Here is a 19,664-nt window from a genome sequence, read left to right as displayed (position 1 = left end):
AGAGGAGGAGGAGAGGAGAGGAGGAGAGGAGGAGAGGAGAGGAGGGAGAGGAGGAGGGGAGGGGAGAGGAGGAGAGGAGAGGAGGAGAGGGGAGGAGAAGAGGAGAGGGGAGACAGATACGCTTGTCTCAAAAACAAACAAAAAAAGAGATTAGGACACTAAGACACAGACATATACAGGCGGAAAACCATGTGAAGACACTAGAAAGTGAGGCCTCAGATGAAACCAAACCTGCCAACTCTGTGACCTTGGACTTCTAGCCTCCAAAAGTATGAGAAAATAAAAGCATGTTGTTCACGATGCCCAGTCCACGGCGTGTGGTTACAGCGATCCTGGCTGACTGACACAGTCCCCGCTCCACGGCCCCAGCCCACACTTACTGCTGCCTTTGGTGTAGACCCGGAGGAGCTCAGACAGGCAGCTCTTCTTCACCACGGCTGCGCTGCTCAGGTTCTCCTGGTCCAGGATCTTGAGGAAATCGTCCAGCTCTGTCAGCAGCTGCTCCAGGGCTAGAGACACAGACAGGAGAAACCTCACTGCAGCCCCTTCTCTCCAAAGGCCCCACTCGGCTATACCTCCCAACCCTGCAGTGTCCCACCGTGCCCGCTCTGGCCCGGGGAGGGGGGGAGGGTTTGGTGTGAGGCACTAGGAGAGAGAAACAGGCCTTGGGCTTTGAGAAGGACGACCTCCACAGAAGCCCCAGGGCATCCACTTGCTAGGGGCGTGACAGTGGAGACGCAGTCCCAATGTGCTGAAAATATCTGCTCCATCACAAACATCTGCCCTCTCAGGGTTCTCGTGGAAAAACTAAGAAAACCCAGCTTCTAAGTGCCTCGCGGCCCACTGTCCAGCTTTGCTCCTGGAGCAGTGGTTACAATCAGGGTTATTTTCATCTTGATTCTCTCTGATGATGTTGGGCCTGTTATTTAACCTCAGGTCATTAGGTCAAAGCCATATAATATTCCCTCCAGCTCTGAAATCCTATGATCCTAAGACTGATGTTGGCTTGGCTGCATGACTTTCTAAAATATGAATCTGTTCACAGGGTGTCCATGATTAAAAGCTGCTCCTAGTTCCCCAGACTTGGGACCTGGCCCCTGCTGGCCTCCAAAGCCCCACAGACAGCTCCAGCGTCACCCAGCCACATTCATCATGCTCTACAGCCCAGCCGCTGCACCCCTCTCTCCCCTGACCTTCACACACCATCACAGTCTTCCCCTGGCGAAATCCTACTCATCCCTCAGGTCTTGGGCTAGATAACATTCCTCCTGAGATGCTTTCTTGGGTCCTCTGGGACAGTGAGGCCCTTTTAACAGATAATCCCACATTACCAGCACTGGCCCCTATGGTAGGCTGAATAATGACCCCCCCCCCCAAGAAATGCCCATGACCTAACCCCCTGAGCCTGTGAATGTGCTACTTTAAGACATGGCAAAAGGGACTGCAGAGATGTGAATAACAGGACTATCCCACATTATCCACATGTGCCCCCCAAAAGGAGGGCAGGATGGGAAGAAGCAGAGAGAGATACCACAGTGTTGGCTTTGAGGACAGAGAACCATGAGCCGTGAACACAGGTGACCTCTAGAATCTGGAAAAGACAAGGAAACGGACTCTTCCCTAGAACGTGCAGAAGCAACAGATCCCTATGGGCCCCTTTTAGATTCTCATCTCTGGAATCAGAGCAACACAAGTTCATTAACTTGTGATACAAGTTGGTAGTTTGTTACAGCTGCAATAAGAAACAACACACAGCTCTGACGACACAGTGTCATAGCCATCTGTGTTACTATTTAGCTGTTATTAGCTTCAAGGACAGGCTCTGTGTCTTGCTTCCCATTTCCAGGGTCCACCCCAATGTTAACTAAATTAATCAATGAAAGCAAAGCAAATCCATCTGCTTACTTTATACGTGAAAGAACCTCATGGCCAGCTTATAAAAAAGTAAATTACTGGCCTGGATCAGGACTGAAGAGAAGTCCACGAAAAATCCAGGTATTCGGCAGGTTTTATCCAGCCAAAATATTACAACGGATGAGCTTTGGAAAAAGGATCTTTCCCTACTTTTCTGGTTTATACAGTACCAACTCTGGGAACCTAAAGAACTCTTCCCCCAAATGGTCTAATAAAACCAGCTCCTGAAGTTTCCTGCATGAACTAGCTATCCTAAAACTTGAACCCTGGAAGTTTGCACACCATCTGGAATCTTGGCGGTCCCTGCTTTCCTCGGACCCCTCCACTGAGGCCAGAGTGAGCCCCTCGTCTGCACCGGCCCCTCTTCATCTGTGTCACTGGAGCACGAGTGTGTGGGAAGTTTGCCCTCGTGTGCACTCAGCCCAGACCCACCCAGGTGTCTCCCTGGCATGGTTGGCCGACCCACCCTCACACTCAACATATTTGCGAATCCCCAGAGGGGAGAGAGGGCAGGAGAAGGGCACACCAGAGTGCAGGGAAGAGACTAAGCTCTTCCAGGTGGTCCAATGATTGCCCAAGAAGGATGGGCCGCAGGAGCCTCTGGCAGAGGGTGATCAAGGGCGATCAGTCACTACAGGCATCACGAGAGGACGCACCCAGAGAAGGCTACCCTGTTGCCCTTATCGGGCGAGGGCTCTTGCCTTCTTCCCCAGAGCTTCTCAGCTGGAGCCAGAAGCCAGCAGCTTCTCAGCTGCTCTGCTATGACCAGACTGGCTCACTAAGGGCCAGTGTCACCCTGCCCTTGTCTAAGGCAGTGGTGCTACTGAACTGGAGATGAGGCAGGGGTGGAGGGGAATTAAATTAAAGAAGGAAACGGAGGGCCATGATGCCAGGAAAATTACAGCTCTCACCTGAGATAAAGCCAGGAGGGGCCACAGTCCAACTTTGTGCTGTCTGCAGACACATTTTTACTGCTATTGAGCTGACAAGCATTTGTTCATTCAGAGTCCAGCTATGCTGGCCCTACAGAAGGATGTAAAGGAATAAAACACGGTTCCCGAACTGAATGCCTTAGGTTGTGCTTTGTTTTGGTCTGAACAGCTATTCCTGCCGGCCAGGAGCTAGGCAGGCTAAAGAGTGGGGAGCTTAAAGAAGTTGAGCGAGGAAAGAGAGTGGCACTGAGCCCTGAACTCAGCCGCAGGGGGCAAGGGAAAGAAACAGAAAGGGCCTCACAAGGCATGTGGGGTCTCAAGACGCATTTTCCTGAAATCCTGAATGTTCTAAGGCTGTCCCTTTGCCGCTACTTCTGGACCAACAAAAAGAGAAAAATGAAAAAAGAGAAAAAGCACAAAAACGGAAAGTATCTCTTTACTTCCACATCCGTAGCTATTCCCAAAAGCTGCAGGGTTCCTGGAAAACAGCCTCTGTTTCTCTCTCCCGTGAGGAAGTGTGAAGCAGGCCAAAGGGTGAAAAGCTCATGCCTGGCTCTAGGGAGACAGAGGTGTCCCAGAGGGGTCTTCCGTCCCCCAGGGACCAGGAACGTACCAAGGCAAGAGAGGCAAGCCCTGAGTTACGGGGAGGGGATTTATAAGCTGGTCATGGAGCAGCAGCAGAGGAAAGGCAGAGGCATTTCAGACAGTACTCAGAAGACACAGGCGCTAAAAGCATGTGGTGTGTCTGAGAAACAATCAGCCACTCTGTGTCGTGACACGCGGGGGGCCCTAAAGGGGAGAAGTGGCCAGAACTGTGGGTTGGGGACAAGGCAGATGGTGAGGACTCTGCAATGCAGTGGGCAGGCCAGCGATGGCATCAGCCTGACAGCAGTGGGAAGGACAGAAGGGGGCTGCCAGGGAGGCCAGTTAGAGGATCGTGTAACACAGATGAGAATGAGCAGGGTGTGACCGCATCAAGGCGGCTGGGCCCTGTGCCACCAGCTGCACCCACCATCTCCAGTTCTCACCCTGCAAGTACACAGCCGAGGAAACGGGCTCCTGAGGCTGAATCACACCTAACGCGGCCACATCCTGAGTGAGTGGTGGCACCGGGGTTCAAACCCGAATATGTCCAAATTCAAAGTTGCTGTCTGCCGTCCGTTGGCTACAGTTGTTCCCCGGCAGCCAGGGAAGGGTACCCGAGTCCTGGCCTCTGTTCCTTGGCGCCTGTGCTCCTCGAGGTGGGGCATGGGTAGAGAAGGGATGGACAGGAGGCACAGGAGACGCAAGGCAGGCAGAGCCGGCAGGACCTGCTGATGTAGGGACTGCAGGAGATGCTGCCTGGACGGCTGAGAAGCAGAACACCATCGGACACCCAGGCCCAGGCAGGCCGAGGAGAGCCAGGGAGCCATGTCCCTGCCATCAGCAGGTGGGGGGGGACAGCAGCACTCAGGGTGCCCTCTGCTAGGGACAGTGTGAATTTGGAATACCTTCCTTTTCCTCTATGCTGTGCTAGGTGAAGGGGAAGCACCTGGGTTGAAGAAACACAGGACTAGGAGTAAGAGTCAAAACAGCTGGGATGTCATTTCCTTTCCTCTCGAGATCCGCATCATGGTTCATGGTCCGGCCAGGCCTTTCTCCATGAAGCTGCCATGGCCAATGGTCTCCTTAGGTTCTTTCTGCCACAACTAATTATTCACGGTCATCTCGGCACGTGTCTATGCCTAGGGCTAGGCGAGAGCTTTTTATGGTCACCATCAAGCTTTGTGGGTTTGGGCGCCCGACAAGGTGCTAGGTATAGTGGGGCCAGTGGTCGGCGATTCTCCTACGGGCACACCCTCTTGGGGTCCAGCTACAGGCTCTCGGAAATAACAATCAACAAAGGCAGAGCCCCATTTGCGCCAACCCCAGTGACATTTTTCCACCCTCAGGGCTCAGAGGGGCAGGCGGTCCCTGGGAGGAATGTGGCCGTTCCATTGAGGCTCTGGAACACGCTCCTCACATTTTCTAGCCCCCACCCCCACACTTTTCATTTTGGCCTCTTCCTCGTCCTCCAGTGGAGGGACGAAAAATAAACGTGCTGTTCATTCTGGACACTGTAGGCCCTTGTGCGAGCTTTCCATCCTGCTCTGTTAAAGTTCAGGGTTGTCTGCTCGGGGTCTGACAAATCATCAATAAGATTCTTGTTCCGGACTTCCAAGGTCCACGCAAAGCTGGACGGTTCAACTGTGCGATTCATCGCCCTCGGCCATGGCGAGACTCTGTCTGCAGATGACCTCCCCCACCAGCTTTGCTCATCTTCAGGCAGCCTTGCTTTTTAGTCACTAGGTTCCCAACCATAAATATCTTCCCAACCAGCCCCAAACGCTGCTCTTCACGGTTCCCCTGCTGTCTGATGCACACATTTTTATTTACTCAGCTGCATTTGCTGAAGGCCCGTTATTGAGCACGATTTTCCTTCCCGGGTCAAACCGAGCAGACCTGCGTAATTCTGTGCAAAGGCACGCGCCCCACCCCCACCCCAAACAGTTCCCAAGAGCAATCCGCTGAGCATGTTATCCTCACGCCCCCAAGTGCTGGGGGCCCACCCGATTTATGCGTCTTGTGGGCATTTCTATGAGAAGCGACAGCATCCCGCAGACACAGTGGAGGGTGGGAAATACGCTCCTTTACTGAACCGGAGAGGGGAGACCCCAGGGCAAAGGCCCCCTCTCCAAAGGGGCCAAACACCGAGTTATTCTCTACCAAAGCGCCTACCACACGTCTGGCCTACATGGAGATTGTGGGATTTTTTTTTCTTACTTATTTATGGTGGTAACATACAATGACATAAAATTTACAATTTTTACCATTTTAAGGTTTACAATGCAGTGAGGCATTAAATACACACACAGTGCCGTGCAACCATCCCAATATCTGGTCCCAGAACCCTTTTTGTTTTTTCTTAATCCATCTGGGCAGGTGACCACATGCTCTGGGCCTTTGTGTGAATCCATGAAGTAGGGATGATGACGTCATATGACATAATAGACAAGTGTTCAGTAAGTATACGCTACTATTTTATTTTTTTTAATTTCAGATCAATAGGAGGGTACGACTGTTTAGGTTATATTATTTTCATTTCTAAGGTAAAGTTCAAACTGTAGTTGAGCCCTTCACCCAGGGGTGTACAGAAGTTTATTACTTCAAATGGAAACTCATCAGGCAGCCACCCCTCTACTATTGCTTCTTCCCCCCCCCCCCAAGCCCCAGCGACCCCCACATCTGCTTCCTGTCCCATGGATTTGCCTATTCCGGATATTTCGTATAAATAGAATCATATATGTGGCCTTTTGTGCCCGGCTTCTCTTCCTTAGCATCATGTTTTCACAGCTCATCACGTTTAGGATCTATCAGTCCTTCCCCTCCTTCTTAGGGCTAAATGAAATCCCGTTATATGTACACGTAACACTTATCTATTTGTGGCTGATGAGGGAGGGAGTTTTTTGTTTTAAGCAACCTTTTTATTGGAATATAATTTACATACTCCCCTGCCTTTACTGTACAGTTCCAGGTGTTTTAAAAAGCAGCCTCAACTGTGGTAACAAACACCTCGATCACGGTACAGAGTATTTTCATCATCCAGAAATGTCACCCTGTACCTTTTACAGCAAGACCTCCCCTGCTCCCAGGGCCTGGCAACACACACAGCCTGTACTTAACACGAGGCACGTGAGTGTCGTCCGTGTGCATAGAGGCGAAGCTTGCTCCTTTTTCCTGCTACGTAGCATTCCATGGTAGGGATGCAGGAAGTGTTTATACAGCTCCTCTGCTGGGCATTTCTGGTTTCTGTGTGGCAGCGTCCAGCTGTCATGCTCTCAAAGGCACCTAATCCTGACATTACAGGACATGTCCTATTTTAAGTCCACTTAACATAGGACCACTCCAGGACATGCCTATGAAAGGCACATGGTGGTTCTCAGCCCTGGCTGCACCCTGGAATTACCTGGGAAGTTTCAACAAAATCCTGATGCCTGGATCCACCCCCAGAGATGCTCCTGTTTTTGCTCTGGGTGTGATCTTAAAAGCTTCCCTGGTGATTCTAATGTACAGCCAAGGTTAAGAACCACTGAGCTAAAGAAAGGTGTGACAGTTTGCTTTATGAAATGTTTCTACTTTATAAAATGATGTGTAAAGTTCCTTAAAAAAGAAACTTTCACAGTGATCCTATATGACTCACTTCTGACTTACTGGTAGAACATTCTAGGTTCCTACACGGTACATGAAGTCAGATATGCTTGAAAGTATTTTTCCCCCTGAAGTCCTTTCCTTTCTGGGACGATAGGGTAGAAGGCAAGAACCAAGATTCTAAATGTTTACAGTTCACTGAACTCAGCTCTTCATCCTACTTAAGCAAGTGGAAACCCTTATCGCCAAAAATCAGCGCCCCAAAGATTCACAGACTACCCCTTCAAGAGACTGTAGTTGTTCCTGCCTGCTTGGACCCCCGGAGACTGAGCCAGAAATGTAAATAACTTCTCCAGTATAAATACTCCAGGAGTTGGTCTTTATCTCCATCTCCCAGAACTGCTGAGGGGGAGAGGGGCTTTTCTCCATTTACTGGCACTGTAAATACTCTGCTCCCTGCTGAGCCTGACCTGCAAGGGTCGGCTTGCCGTCATTTTTTGCAAGATCTGCTTTTTCTCACCTATCTTTGAGTCTCATCACTTAAATCACTTTTCCCAGGAATAGCCTGCCCTCTGCATTCCCAGATTAGCTGTGTGAGCTGAGGAGATGGGCCAGATGCGGGGCTGCAGCCTGCACTACTGGAAAAACAACTTGAGTCGCTCACTGCTGACCTCCACAAACTGAACAGACCTCCTCAAGAGCGGAATTCCAACCCCAGCTGAGAAGCCAGCTGGAACCAGAGCTCCCCAGATAGGGCCCTTCTTCACGCAGCAACAGCTGAAGACATTAAGGTGAGCAGAGAGAGGCAGAAAAGACCCCATGCCTGCCAATGGCCACCTCCACTCTGGCTCTGATGGCCCAGCATGCTACCTGTCCATCCAGCTCAGTAGCACATGCCCTATTACTTAGTGAGTCCCTCATCCTCATTGCTGTCTATTTGGCCCACAAAGGCAAGTCCTTTGCTGAAATTGAAATGTCTATGTGGGTAGAGAGGGACTACATCTCCTGGCTTGGTCTCCCCTACTGTGTCTTAACAGTACTTAGCTCAAAGTCAGTGCTTGGAAAACCACTGCTGAACGTAAGGCTTCTAGGCAGACACCCACCCACCCACCCCCACACACAGCCTAATGAAAGTTCTTCCTACTAAACAGGTCTACACTGATCAGTCTAGTAAGCCAGGACAAAGGGCTCACCAGTCTCTGGCCATGATTCCAGTTCTCACATGGGCTAGTTAACATCTCTGTAACAGGCGCCCAGAGGCAGGTCCTGCTGCCAATGGGGCTGGGAGGACATGAGGCCTCTCCCTCCTGGATGGCACTCAGGTGAGAAGGATATGGCGATGGCTACGGGACCAGAAACCCTGTGTGAAAGGAACCTGACCCCCAGGGTACTCCAGCAGTTCCTGGGGCACACAAGGACAGGCTGGAGACACTTGAGGTTCCAGAAGCCACTAGGACCCAGGCCAGACAAAGAGGCTTTGGGCCCTAGGAGGCCTTTGTTCACCAGCCCGGTTAAGACATTCCTTAAACGCAATCTGCCAGAAAAGTGGCCTCATTCAGAGTCAGCAGCGGCCAGTTATGCGGGTGGGAGGCACAGAGGTTTAGTTCGGTGTCTCCCTGCATGGCAAGTCCCACAACTGGCACAAACCATTTCAGTATCAGAACAAGAGGCTTCTGGGGTCAGTCAAGTTCACATTGAAAGTCTGAGAAAGACAGCTAGGAAAAAGGAAAGCTGGAAAATGATAATAGCAGTTATCTTTTGGTGGAAGGGTTATGGGAAATTGTTCATTCCTTCCTTCCACCCTCTCCTCTTTCTCAGCACAGAAGGCGGCTGAGCTGTGCCATGGAGAAGGGAACCCTCGCAGTGGCCACTGCACTCTCCACGTGGGCTGCAGATCTAGGTTTGTCCCTGTTCACTTGTATTTGTACTGGAGGAAAAGGACACATAATAAAAAGATGCACAGAAGGATAAAAATCACCATACTACCCAGATGTACTGTTTCTTTCCAGCATTTGGCAAAAATAATGAAATGCCATGAGACTGATGTGCAAGGGAGCCTCTGCTTGCAAGGAGGTCAAAATCAGCTCTTGTAATCTAAAGCAACCTCCTGGCTGACCTTGGAGTCAGCCAGCCAGAGGCATGGGAGGCTAATTTGGTGCCCACTGGACCACCAGGCAAGAGCCCTTCCTTGGGGATCCAAGAAAGCTAGGCTGGAGAAACAAAGGCCTCCTGGGTCCCCGGCGCCGCTGCAATCTGGCGTGTCTCTTGCCTTCACGCTTCCTCTGAACAGCTGGAGTGCTCTGGAAGTCAAGTTCCTCTTGCCCTGGATTCGTGGCCTTGAGGGGAACGCCCTTCCCACATGCACTGGGTTCTAGACTCAAACCGCCTAAATCTTAGTTCCAAATCTTGGTTCAGTCTTGGCTTCATCACATACTGGCTGTGTGGCCCTGGGGAGCTTCATTAACTTCTCTGTGCCTCAGTTCCTTGATTGTACAATGGAGCTCATACTAGTACCTACTTCATGGGACTGATGGGAAGATCACAAAATAACTTCATAAAGTGCTTATATGAAGTTAAATGTTAGCTGCTAGATAACTCTAATTCCTCCTATAGGAGTGATATAGGAAAGTCTCCATAAATGTTAACACACACTATACTTTTAGTAGGACAGTTCCGAAAAAGCAATTGGAGATGTCCTAAACTGTGTCCCAGCAGCTGGGTGGAATTTTGGCCTTCCGGGGAATCACTTTCATAGGACTAAGAAGGAACAAGGGAAGGTTTTCAAAGCTTTCTATAGCTTAACCCAGGTCTCGACAGGTTAAAACCCTTAGATTAATAGAACAAGAGCCAGTACAAGGCTGTGATTTGAGAGGTGGCCACCAGGTCCTTTCACTTCTTCTCCACCCCTCCTCCTGACTGCCCTGTGTCCTGTCCTGCTCCGGATCTGGCTGCCTTGAGAGCCACCATAGGCAACGTTTCTCTGGGCAATAACTACAGCACTGTTGCCAGCATTGGCCCAGCAAGGACAATCTGTGAGGTTGTGTGGTGCTCCTCCCCCGTCCCCAGCATCTACTCACTCTTAGTTGCAGCCACTTTTCCTTTGGGAAACCTCCTTTCCCCACAATCAGTATTTGTGGTTCGGGTGGACCTAGAACCAGTCTCCATGGGCAGTCAACATGACGTTGAACCCAATCGATCAGAACATTTCATTCCCCAGCTACAATGATTGGCTTAGGGATGGCCGCAGGACCAGAGCGGAGCCAGTGAGCGTCACCTTTGAGACTCCTTGGGAGCTACTAGAAAAGGGGTGGATCATCTTCCCCTGGGTTGTTGAGAAGCTAGAATGTCAGCCAGAAGCTCAAGAGGCTACGTGCAGAAACAGCCTTGCTAAAAAGAAAAGCAGTGCCTAGAGCTTCCTGACAGCGTCATTTCAGCACTTGGATTCAGCCATGACTCAAGCTAGCTGTTCCCATATATAACCTAGTTATGCGGCCAAAGTCTCCTATTTTTTGCTTAAGCCAGATTGAGTTGAGTTTCCTTCACTTGAGAATGGACTACCCTGGCACATTTTTGACCCTGAAACTTGAACCAGGGAGTCTGCATTTATAATTTCAGTTCATTCTATGAAGCAGGCATTGTCTTCCTCAGACTTGAAGCTGAAGGAAGCTACACAGTTCCACCAAGGGTGACGCAGTAAGGGTCAGTGCTCAGAATCAGTAGGTCCTTCTTGCCCCAAACCTAGAATTTACTCCATTAATCTGAGTCTACCTTACATGGGTAAAGATTTGCTTATTAAAACAGAACATGCAGAGAGTGGGCTTCAAAAACATTCTGACAAAAAGCAAAGTGTCAGAAAAGATCCAGGAAAAAAAAACAAAAAGCAACTTCAGAAGCCTGGGATATAATGTAATTAATGCATGGGGGTGGGGGGGACAAGGCAATGAAGATGAATTCCCACCAGCCTTCGGCATCAAGAATACAAACAGCAGAAAAATTCCAAAGGCTGAACACAGCTAGGGCATGGCACCTTGGGAGACAGAAGGACATGAAGGAAGCCCTTGCCTTATCTCAGGGAATGCTGTGGATTTCAAGATAGTGAAGCCCTCAGGGCAGCCTGATGGGAGAAACAAGGGTGGAAGCCACAACTCTTGGCTCTTGCAGTACAACAGCTGTAGAAAGGATGCCATCCCTGAACCTACACGCCTGCCTCCCAGGGCCAGGGGTCAGAACCCAGAAGAAGAACAGCTGATGAAATGGGTGGAACGTAGCTGTTAAGTCATGAGAGAGCTCAAGAAAAGGGTCTGCCTAAAATGATCCTTAATATTAGAGACAGTGGAGGAGCAAAAGCTCCCACACAAGGAGCAGTTTTAGATTTTATTTCTTTGAGACAGGGCTCGCCCTGTCGCCCAGGCCACAGTGCAGTGGCATGATCATAGCTCACTGCAATCTCTAGTTGCTGGGCTCAAGTGCTCTTCCTACCTCAGCCTCCTGAGTAGCTGAGACAATAGGTGTGCACTATTGTGCCCGGTTATTTTTTTCCTTTAATTTTTTGTAGAGACAGGATCTCGCTGTGTTGCTCAGGTTGGCCTCAAAGTGATCCTCTTGCCCCAGCTCCCCCCAAAAGCTGGGATTACAGATGTGTGCCATCATACCTGGCATAAAGGAGTAATTTTTTTTACTTCACATTAATACAAGAGTATAAAACAAGATGGGGACTTTACATCTTTTATGTTTACCTGGATGGAGTTGAAACACATTCTTCTTAGTAAAGTATCTCAAGAATGGAAAAAAATATATCCAATAAAGGAGAAATTTTAACAAAGCAAGCAGTTCTGGATGGTTGTCAGGCTTAGACTAACCTGCTTCCGCTCATCATACCATCTTTGATGGACAAAAACTGATAAACAGGTAAGAGCCTTATATAATGCCTTGACGCAAACCTTATCAACTTGAAATCAGTCCCTCTAGCAGCCTCAAAGAGTTAGAAGTTAATTATGAATGGAAATTATTTTAGTCTACTTAGCATTCTTTTCCCTTTCTTTGGGTAATGAGAGGACCTATTCCATGTGGTTCAGATTTGACCATCCCCACTTTAGCCATAGGAGGCAGGGAGGCCTGGCCATGCTTTAGCCACGGGAGGCTGAGGCCTGGCCATGCTTCAGGGCACAGTGATAGGTTCAAGCAACTCAAGCAAGACTTTTCTCCGGAATTTTCTATATGAGCTTTGGGAGAAGGAAGTCTTTTTTGTCTTTGGAACACAAGCCATGAGGATTCATATGTGAAGTTGTAAGAGACCCTTTCCCTTCTAGTCTGAGGATGAAGCCAGTGTTCAGAGGACACTAAAGCTGATAACTAGAGAGAAAGTCCTGACGACACAGCCAGGTATCCGAGATCCATCCAGGCCTGAGGCTGACTCTGCACCTGCCAACTACATTTCCCATAAGCTAGTTTTTAGACGCTGATGACCAAAATAATAAGTGGGCGGTTGAACAAATAGTGGCTCCCTATAACCATCCCATGTATAAGGCATATAATTTTTCAAAGTTATAAAATGGCTCAACAGTAATCTTAATTTCCTGCTCCCTTTGAAAAGTCCCAGTAACAGGTAATTATCTTAGATGAACCACATGGCACCCAAACCACCAGAAAAACTGCTGACAATGGCCATCCCACTGAGGGATGTGACTATAATCGGTGCTGTTTAAACCACAACAGAGAGTAGCAAGCCTAAGGGTGAGGGTGTGGGTGGGCGACGAGGATGACAGGAGATGGGTTGCTTCCCTGCCAGGAGCCCATCTCCTTTCTCTTTTTTCTGACTGATACACAATTCCCTATGTTACCCTCTGTGGTTCCCAATACAGGGCCCACAGCAGTGCTTTGTAAACTGCAGGACTGATCCTTTAGTAAGCTGTGCTGTCAACTCAGTAAGTTAGCACTGGCAACTTAGAAAAAAAAAGTAGCTGTACCCCTAGATACTTGGGAGGCTGAGGCAGGAGGATCACTTGAGCTTGGGTATTTAAGGCTGGCCTGGGCAAACTAGCAAGATCCCATCTCTGAAAAATAGTAGAAAATATCAGAATGCACAGTATCTATTGAAGGTGCCCACTTTTTGATGAAACCTTTGTTTCAGGGGTGGGTGGGTATGAGTGATAGAGATACAAAGTGCATTGCAGACCATGATCATAATCAAAAAGTTTGAAAACCCCACTACAGTCCATGATCTCTTATCTGAAACCCCCAAATCCAAACCCAGAGGTGATTTTAAATCCAGTATATTTCAGGTTTTTATTAAATGGTGCACATCCCCCTGGCAGGGACCTGGTAAACTCTCAGGAATAAAATGCATTAATATCTCTAAATAAAAATATATAAATATTTATATAAAGTAGGATAAACAGATTCTAAATCACCACATATGACTTCAGAGTAACTTTTGTCTCCAAGCTAGTTTGGGCCAGCTTTATAAAAAAAAAAACCCTTCTGGTTTCCAAGTTTTGGGATTTCAAGTTGATGAGATGGGATTGTGGATATATGGAGGGATTCTTGGGACCATTTTCCTTCTGTCTCAAAATTGACTTTTAACCTTCTCATTTTTTATAGTCCTAGTGGGTGACAGTGAACTCACACTAAGCTTTTAGTGGGCTAGTCAAAAGCTGCAAAGCCTAAGAAATTTCACAGGGCTGGGGGCAAGTGGGCCTTTTAAGAACCCTCCTCAAATTAACTTTGCTTCTAAGTGGGGCTCACTTAGTGATCGATGGGATAAAAAGGAACTGTCCAATTCTTCAGCCACTAGCCACACATGGTGCTTAAGGACATAAACTTCAGCCAGTCTAAACTGAGACACGTTCTAAGTGTAAAATAAAGATGCCATTTCAAAGACTTAGCCGCCTGTGGCTCAATCGGCTAAGGCGCCAGCCATATACACCTAAGGTGGCAGGTTCGAATCCCCAGCCTGGGCCCGCCAAACAACAATGATGGTTGCAACCAAAAAATAGCCACACGCTGTGGCGGGCGCCTGTAGTCCCAGCTACTTGGGAGGCTGAGGCAGGAGACTCGCTTGAGCCCAGGAGTCGGAGGTTGCTGTGGCCATGGCACTCTACCCAGGGGGATAGCTTGAGGCTCTGTCCAAAAAAAAAAAAACAAAAAAAAAAAAACAAAAAAACAAAGACTTAGCAGCTCCTCCCCCAAAGGATGTAAAATAATTTGTTCCACTGATTATGTGTTGATGGTATTTTGGATGTATTGAGTTATGTAAAATATATCCTTAAAATTGATTTCATCTATTTTTAAGTTAAAAAACTAGAAATGTAACTTAAAATTACATATGTATTCTGCATTGCATTTCTCTGGGACAGCACTGGTCTAAAGCATCTACCATAGATTCAGCTTTTCAAAAACATGAAAAAGTCATCCTTCTGATTAAAACAGAGAGACAAAGGGACTTCATCAAAGTCACACTGTTAGTTTACAGAAAACTCAAATTTCCTATTCCTTCTTAATGCTTTCTAAACCCAATTTTGCATCCTAGAGGACAAAGGAAAGACGGAAGGTCCTTCTTAAGTGAGAATACCATGAGAGCAGTGAGGAAAGTGTGGGAAAGGGGCTTTGAAACATGTTGGTCATTTACCAAGGTGGGGAAGGACCACAAGAGGGAAGTTCTCCCCTCAGGAAAATAGCTGTGACCTGGACGAAACAGATTCGGTTACTCTGCAGGCTGTGCTTTGTTTACATGAACAAGCGCCAGTTATTCAGCACAGAACTATTCTAAATTAAACCCTTGAAGCCCTATTATATAAACAATTTAAAGGTATCACAGAGTTTTGAGTTGGATCATTGTTTTTTTGTTTAATGTTTCAGCCAAAGTTTGTCAAAAGAAACTGCTGATGTACAATTTCGGAGACTCTTGCAGTGCGTTTCATATTTTGGGAACATTTGAAGTTTGCATTTGGCTCCTTATTCAAATCTCCTATTCCCTGCCTGGCCAGTCTCAAAGGGACGCCTCAGCTCCTTACCACCCTGACCCAGCTGTTCTCTTTGCTATAATTCCTCCAACACTGTGGCCTCTGACCTCAAACACCCTGAATGGTCTTACGCTAACATAACCATATTCTCTAATGCAACACCCACGCACGCTCATACTCTTTCTGAACTTTCATCCCCCTGACCTTGAAACCTGGCTTTAACAGTGTCCTAAGGTGCGGCCAATATTTCAGTCTCCATGATTTCAGGGATGATTCCTTGAAATCATCTTTGCTCCCGTCTCACTGCAGCTCTGCTACCCATAACAATTACTCAAGCATTTTCCAGGTGGCCACTGTGTATTCAGTAGTCCACATAAAGACATATTGAGCACCTACTCTGTGCCAGGGCTGTGCTAAGCAATGCATGGAGAAGATAAACATGTAAATTCCTATTTCCCTATTTCTAATTTGCATATCGTCCTTAATATGATAAAAGAAGAATGCACGTCGCAATTGTGTTTGCATGTGATACAGCAGTCTTTCCACTATTCCCTCCCTTCACACAGGGAGCTACTTAATTGAGGGTGGTTCTTATAACTCGTGACATCTTAAAAGCATTCAGTCTTCCATCAGCTCCTCTTTCCAACCACCATAATTTTCCATTCTCTTCTAGGGGGCTGTGATAAGCTTCAGCAATATGCTGCTTTCTAAATGTTTTCAAGTCCCTTAAATGCCAAAATTGTGTCTACCTTAAACCCGGTTACTACAGTAGAGGCCTTGGACCTGAGAGTTCTTCAAAACAATCCCAGCTCTGAAACCCAAACTTGGTTCAGGGGCTGCTTACTTAGAAGCGAAGCTGAACTGGAAAAGCCTAGGAACAAAGGAGCTTCCTTTTGCCTTCCATTGTTCAGAGCGTAATTTGGCATAAAGTAAAGCAAAAATGCAATGAGCTCTAAAGCCAGCAAGAAGGACTAATAGATTTAATGATGGGTGATTTTCTATTAAAACAAACTATGAAGACAGAATTACAGTTAGCTAAAGAATACAAAATGCTATGAATAATAAACCAGTAAAAAGTCAAATACAACCCCCAAAAGGAAAATTGCCTTTATTAATCATAAAGTCAGCCAAATGGTGACAAAGGTTATTTCACTGAGCTCAGGCTTGTAATAAACCTATATGGCGTATAGCATCATACCTTAGCAAAGAAACAGATTCAAGATTAAGGAACTGGCCCAGGGTCACACTACATTCAGCTCCTAAATCCAGATCTGAATGCTAATCACTGTGACTACTTCCAACATCACCTCAGCTGGCCTCCCTCGCGAGTTTTTCCCTCCTATACAAATAGTAAAATAATAGTAATTTTTATACCTACAGTCATTTGAAAATAGAGCCTAGCAGAGCGGGTCAATCTGAGTTAAGGACTAGATTTGTACAAAACGAAGAATTCTACTAGCCCATTTTGGCCTTTTTTTTTTGGAGACAGAGCCTCAAGCTGTCCCCCTGGATAGAGTGCTGTAGCATCACAGCTCACAGCAACCTCCAACTCCTGGCTCAAGTGAGTCTACTGCCTCAGCCTCCCAAGTACTTGGGATTACAGGCGCTCCCCACAATGTCTGGCTATTTTTTGGTTGCAGCCATCATTGTTGTTTGGCAGGCCTGGCTGGATTTGAACCTGCCACCTTAGGTGTATGTGGCTGGCGCCTTAGCCACTTGAGCCACAGGCGCTGAGCCTTTTGGTCTTATTATTAACACAAGTCGCCAGTGATCAATTCCTGTCCTCTGAAACAAACAGTAAAAGAAAATGGATAAAAGACTCGGGAAATACATTACAGCAGGTGCTGAGACCCCTGTTTATTGAAGTTTCTGGTGTGTGACACTGAATTGTTCGAACTTGTTAATACCAATATATAGCGCATGGTAATTATTTTGCTAGTACAATATTTATTAAGCATGGATGGCCAAATTGTCAAACGTAACAGCTTTAAAACTGGGTTTAAAATGACTTTTTGTTTTAAAAAGACTAAATGACTTCCTTATAAAGTTGGCTAATTAAAAAAAAAATGCATGACTCAAATGCATTTTGTGAGCCCCATGTGTAAACATGCCCATACGTCTCAACAGAGCAACTGGGAAATGAAAGGGGGCAGGAGGAGGCTGAATGCACACTCGCAGAGCAGGGCAGCTGGTGGCCCTCACTAGAGACACCTGGAAATGAATCACTGTCCCTTACACCCTGAACAGTCTGTCTACTTGTCAAGACTGGGTTCATGGGGGGTGATACCTGTTATCGGAATGGTAAAGACTGGCTGGCAAATGGTATTTTAATCAGGCCTTCCTCCAACTTGTAGGAATAGGCTCTACACAAGTGATCTGTTGGCTTATTATAGACCTGGCCAAAGAAACCTAGATGGTTCTTCCTGTACTGTAGTAACAGATCACATCTACCTTTCTTCACTCATTTAGAAAAGGTGCTGACATCGTCAGGGCAAAAAGCAAAGGAGGCCAGTGGATGCTCGGAAGGCTGAGAAAACATCCCATCTTGCCAGTCCCTCTTTTAGATCCCTGCCCATGGCCCTCCAGGCTCATTTCAACTGAATATAACTTCACCAAGGACACCAGAAAGACTGATTTAGAGGGAACTCCTCCCGCCTGGCTGCTTGAGCTGGCACGTCTGTCTTTTTCTGCTTTTGAAATGAAAATTTGGCTATTCTCGGGTCTCTTGAAACCCGAGGTTTCAAGCTGGAATTCTGATGGGCTTTCCTGGCTCTTGGGTCTTCAGACTCAAGCCAGAACTATACTTTTGACATTGTCAGGTCTCTAGCTTGCTACTGCAGCTCTGAGGACTGCTCAGCCTCCATAACGTGTGGCAAATTCCCTGTAATAAATCTCTCCCTGGATAGATGTTGCTCTAGAGAGAGATGGGGGTGGGCAGGAGAGATCCAATTGGGTCTGTTTCTCTGGAGAACTTTGTCTAATACAGAGAGCTTCTGAAAACCATGGGCAGGGTCTGCTCAAGCTTAAACACACTTCGAAAAAGGGAAGAAAAATTTAACATGGTTGGAGATTAAAACATTTACCACCATTGTCCTGAAACCTAAAACATCCTAGATACTTTTCTATCTCAAATTTATTCCAGTGAACATGGTTCAAAACCCAATAGATCAGAACACTGTCCTGGGTGTTGGAGCTCAGACATTTTTAGGACTTGGGACACGCATTTCCTTCTCCAAGCAAAATTCCTACATTGGTGCAATGATTTCCCCCACCTAAATATATGCCATTCTGGTGAAATCACAGAATCAAGTGTCAGAAAAATGAACATGAGCAAAAAACAGCGGGGCAAGTTTCTGTCTCAGAAAGTGCAACATTTTATAGATTATGATGCTTCAACCAATCCCAGTCCAGAAATATCAATGAGATGAGATGATGTGGATATGGTTCCCAAACTCCTGACATGGGGCTTTTAACATGGACTCCTGACCTGGTGGAACTCCGCAAACATTAAACTGAAAATCTAGGGATAGTATTCACTGGCAATCAGTACTCCCATCCAACATGTGAAATCTGCACAGAGATGCTAGGACAACTCTGATGTCAAGTTTGCATCAGAGTGAGTGACAGAGCCATCCTGACCATCTGAGCCATCTTAGTCCCTCTGGCAACTAAGAAGTCATGTCCCATCCTGGGGTGTGGTCTCAAGTCACCCACATCGGCATGCTTTTCACAGCTTCATTTCCTCCCTGCATTTATTTCTGCATCAAGTATTTATGGAACACCTAATATGTGTGAGACTCTTAGATTTGGCCACTAAATAAAACAAGCCCGGCCTTGTTGGGGTGCACATCTACACGTGCGGGTATCAGTTTTCTTGCTGCAGTTATAGTAGCCTTTCTGTACCTCTAGATGAAAAACATTCCTAATATTTTCCTGTGATTCTCTATGCATGAATGGGTGGCAGAAAAACCTATGCTTTGTCTGGGCATGGTGGCTCACACCTGTAATCCTAGCACTCTGGGAGGCTGAAACAGGTGGATTGCTTGAGCTCAAGAATTGGACACCAGCCTAAGAAAGAGTGAGACCTTGTCTCTACTAAAAAAAAAAAAGAAAAAAATTAGGTGTTGTGGCAAGTGCCTGTAGTCGCAGCTACTGGGGAGGCTAAAGCAAGAGGATCCCTTGAGCTAAGGAGTTTGAGATTGCTATGAGCTATGACCCTCTAGCCTGGGGCAATAGTGGGAGACTCTCAGAATTTAAAAAAGAGAAGAGAAGAGGAAAACCTGTTTTATCTACAGCTATTTTACTATGACAAGTGTTATGTCTTTTCTTTCTCATGTTAACGGGTAGCCCAGGTAGTTAGAGAAAGCTGGATTGGAATTTAGGGGCCACACTAACAAGCTGTGTGAACGCCAGCAACTTTCATCACTTCTTGGACCCTCCGTTTTCACACATACAGAAGTGGGAGAGGAATCACATCTATTCGCAGGGTTAGTGTAAGAATTCAATTAGATAACACATGAAAATCACCAGACACAAAGCACTACCCAACCAATGGTATTATTACCCACTGCAGCGGGTTGATGTTTGTCCTCCAAAAAGATAGATCCAAGTCCCAATCCCTGGTGACTATAACAGTGACCTTACTTGAAATGGGGTCTTTGCAGATGTAACTAGATGAAGGATCTTAAGG

General features: G+C 47.0%; 1 protein-coding gene across 1 annotated transcript in view; it reads right to left on the bottom strand.

The window, feature by feature from the left end:
* Window positions 1–19,664, bottom strand: part of AFAP1L2 (actin filament associated protein 1 like 2) — a 99,337-nt gene that overhangs the window by 41,106 nt on the left and 38,567 nt on the right. The window contains exon 2 of the mRNA XM_023511740.1: window positions 381–509. Within this exon, the coding sequence (XP_023367508.1) occupies window positions 381–509 (129 nt within the window). The remainder of the gene's footprint in view (window positions 1–380; window positions 510–19,664) is intronic.

This window comes from Otolemur garnettii, unplaced genomic scaffold (assembly GCF_000181295.1).
Source record: "Otolemur garnettii isolate 467f Iridium unplaced genomic scaffold, OtoGar3 scaffold00021, whole genome shotgun sequence".
In the NCBI taxonomy this organism is placed as follows: domain Eukaryota; kingdom Metazoa; phylum Chordata; class Mammalia; order Primates; family Galagidae; genus Otolemur; species Otolemur garnettii.
This window is presented reverse-complemented; position numbering and strand designations above follow the sequence as displayed.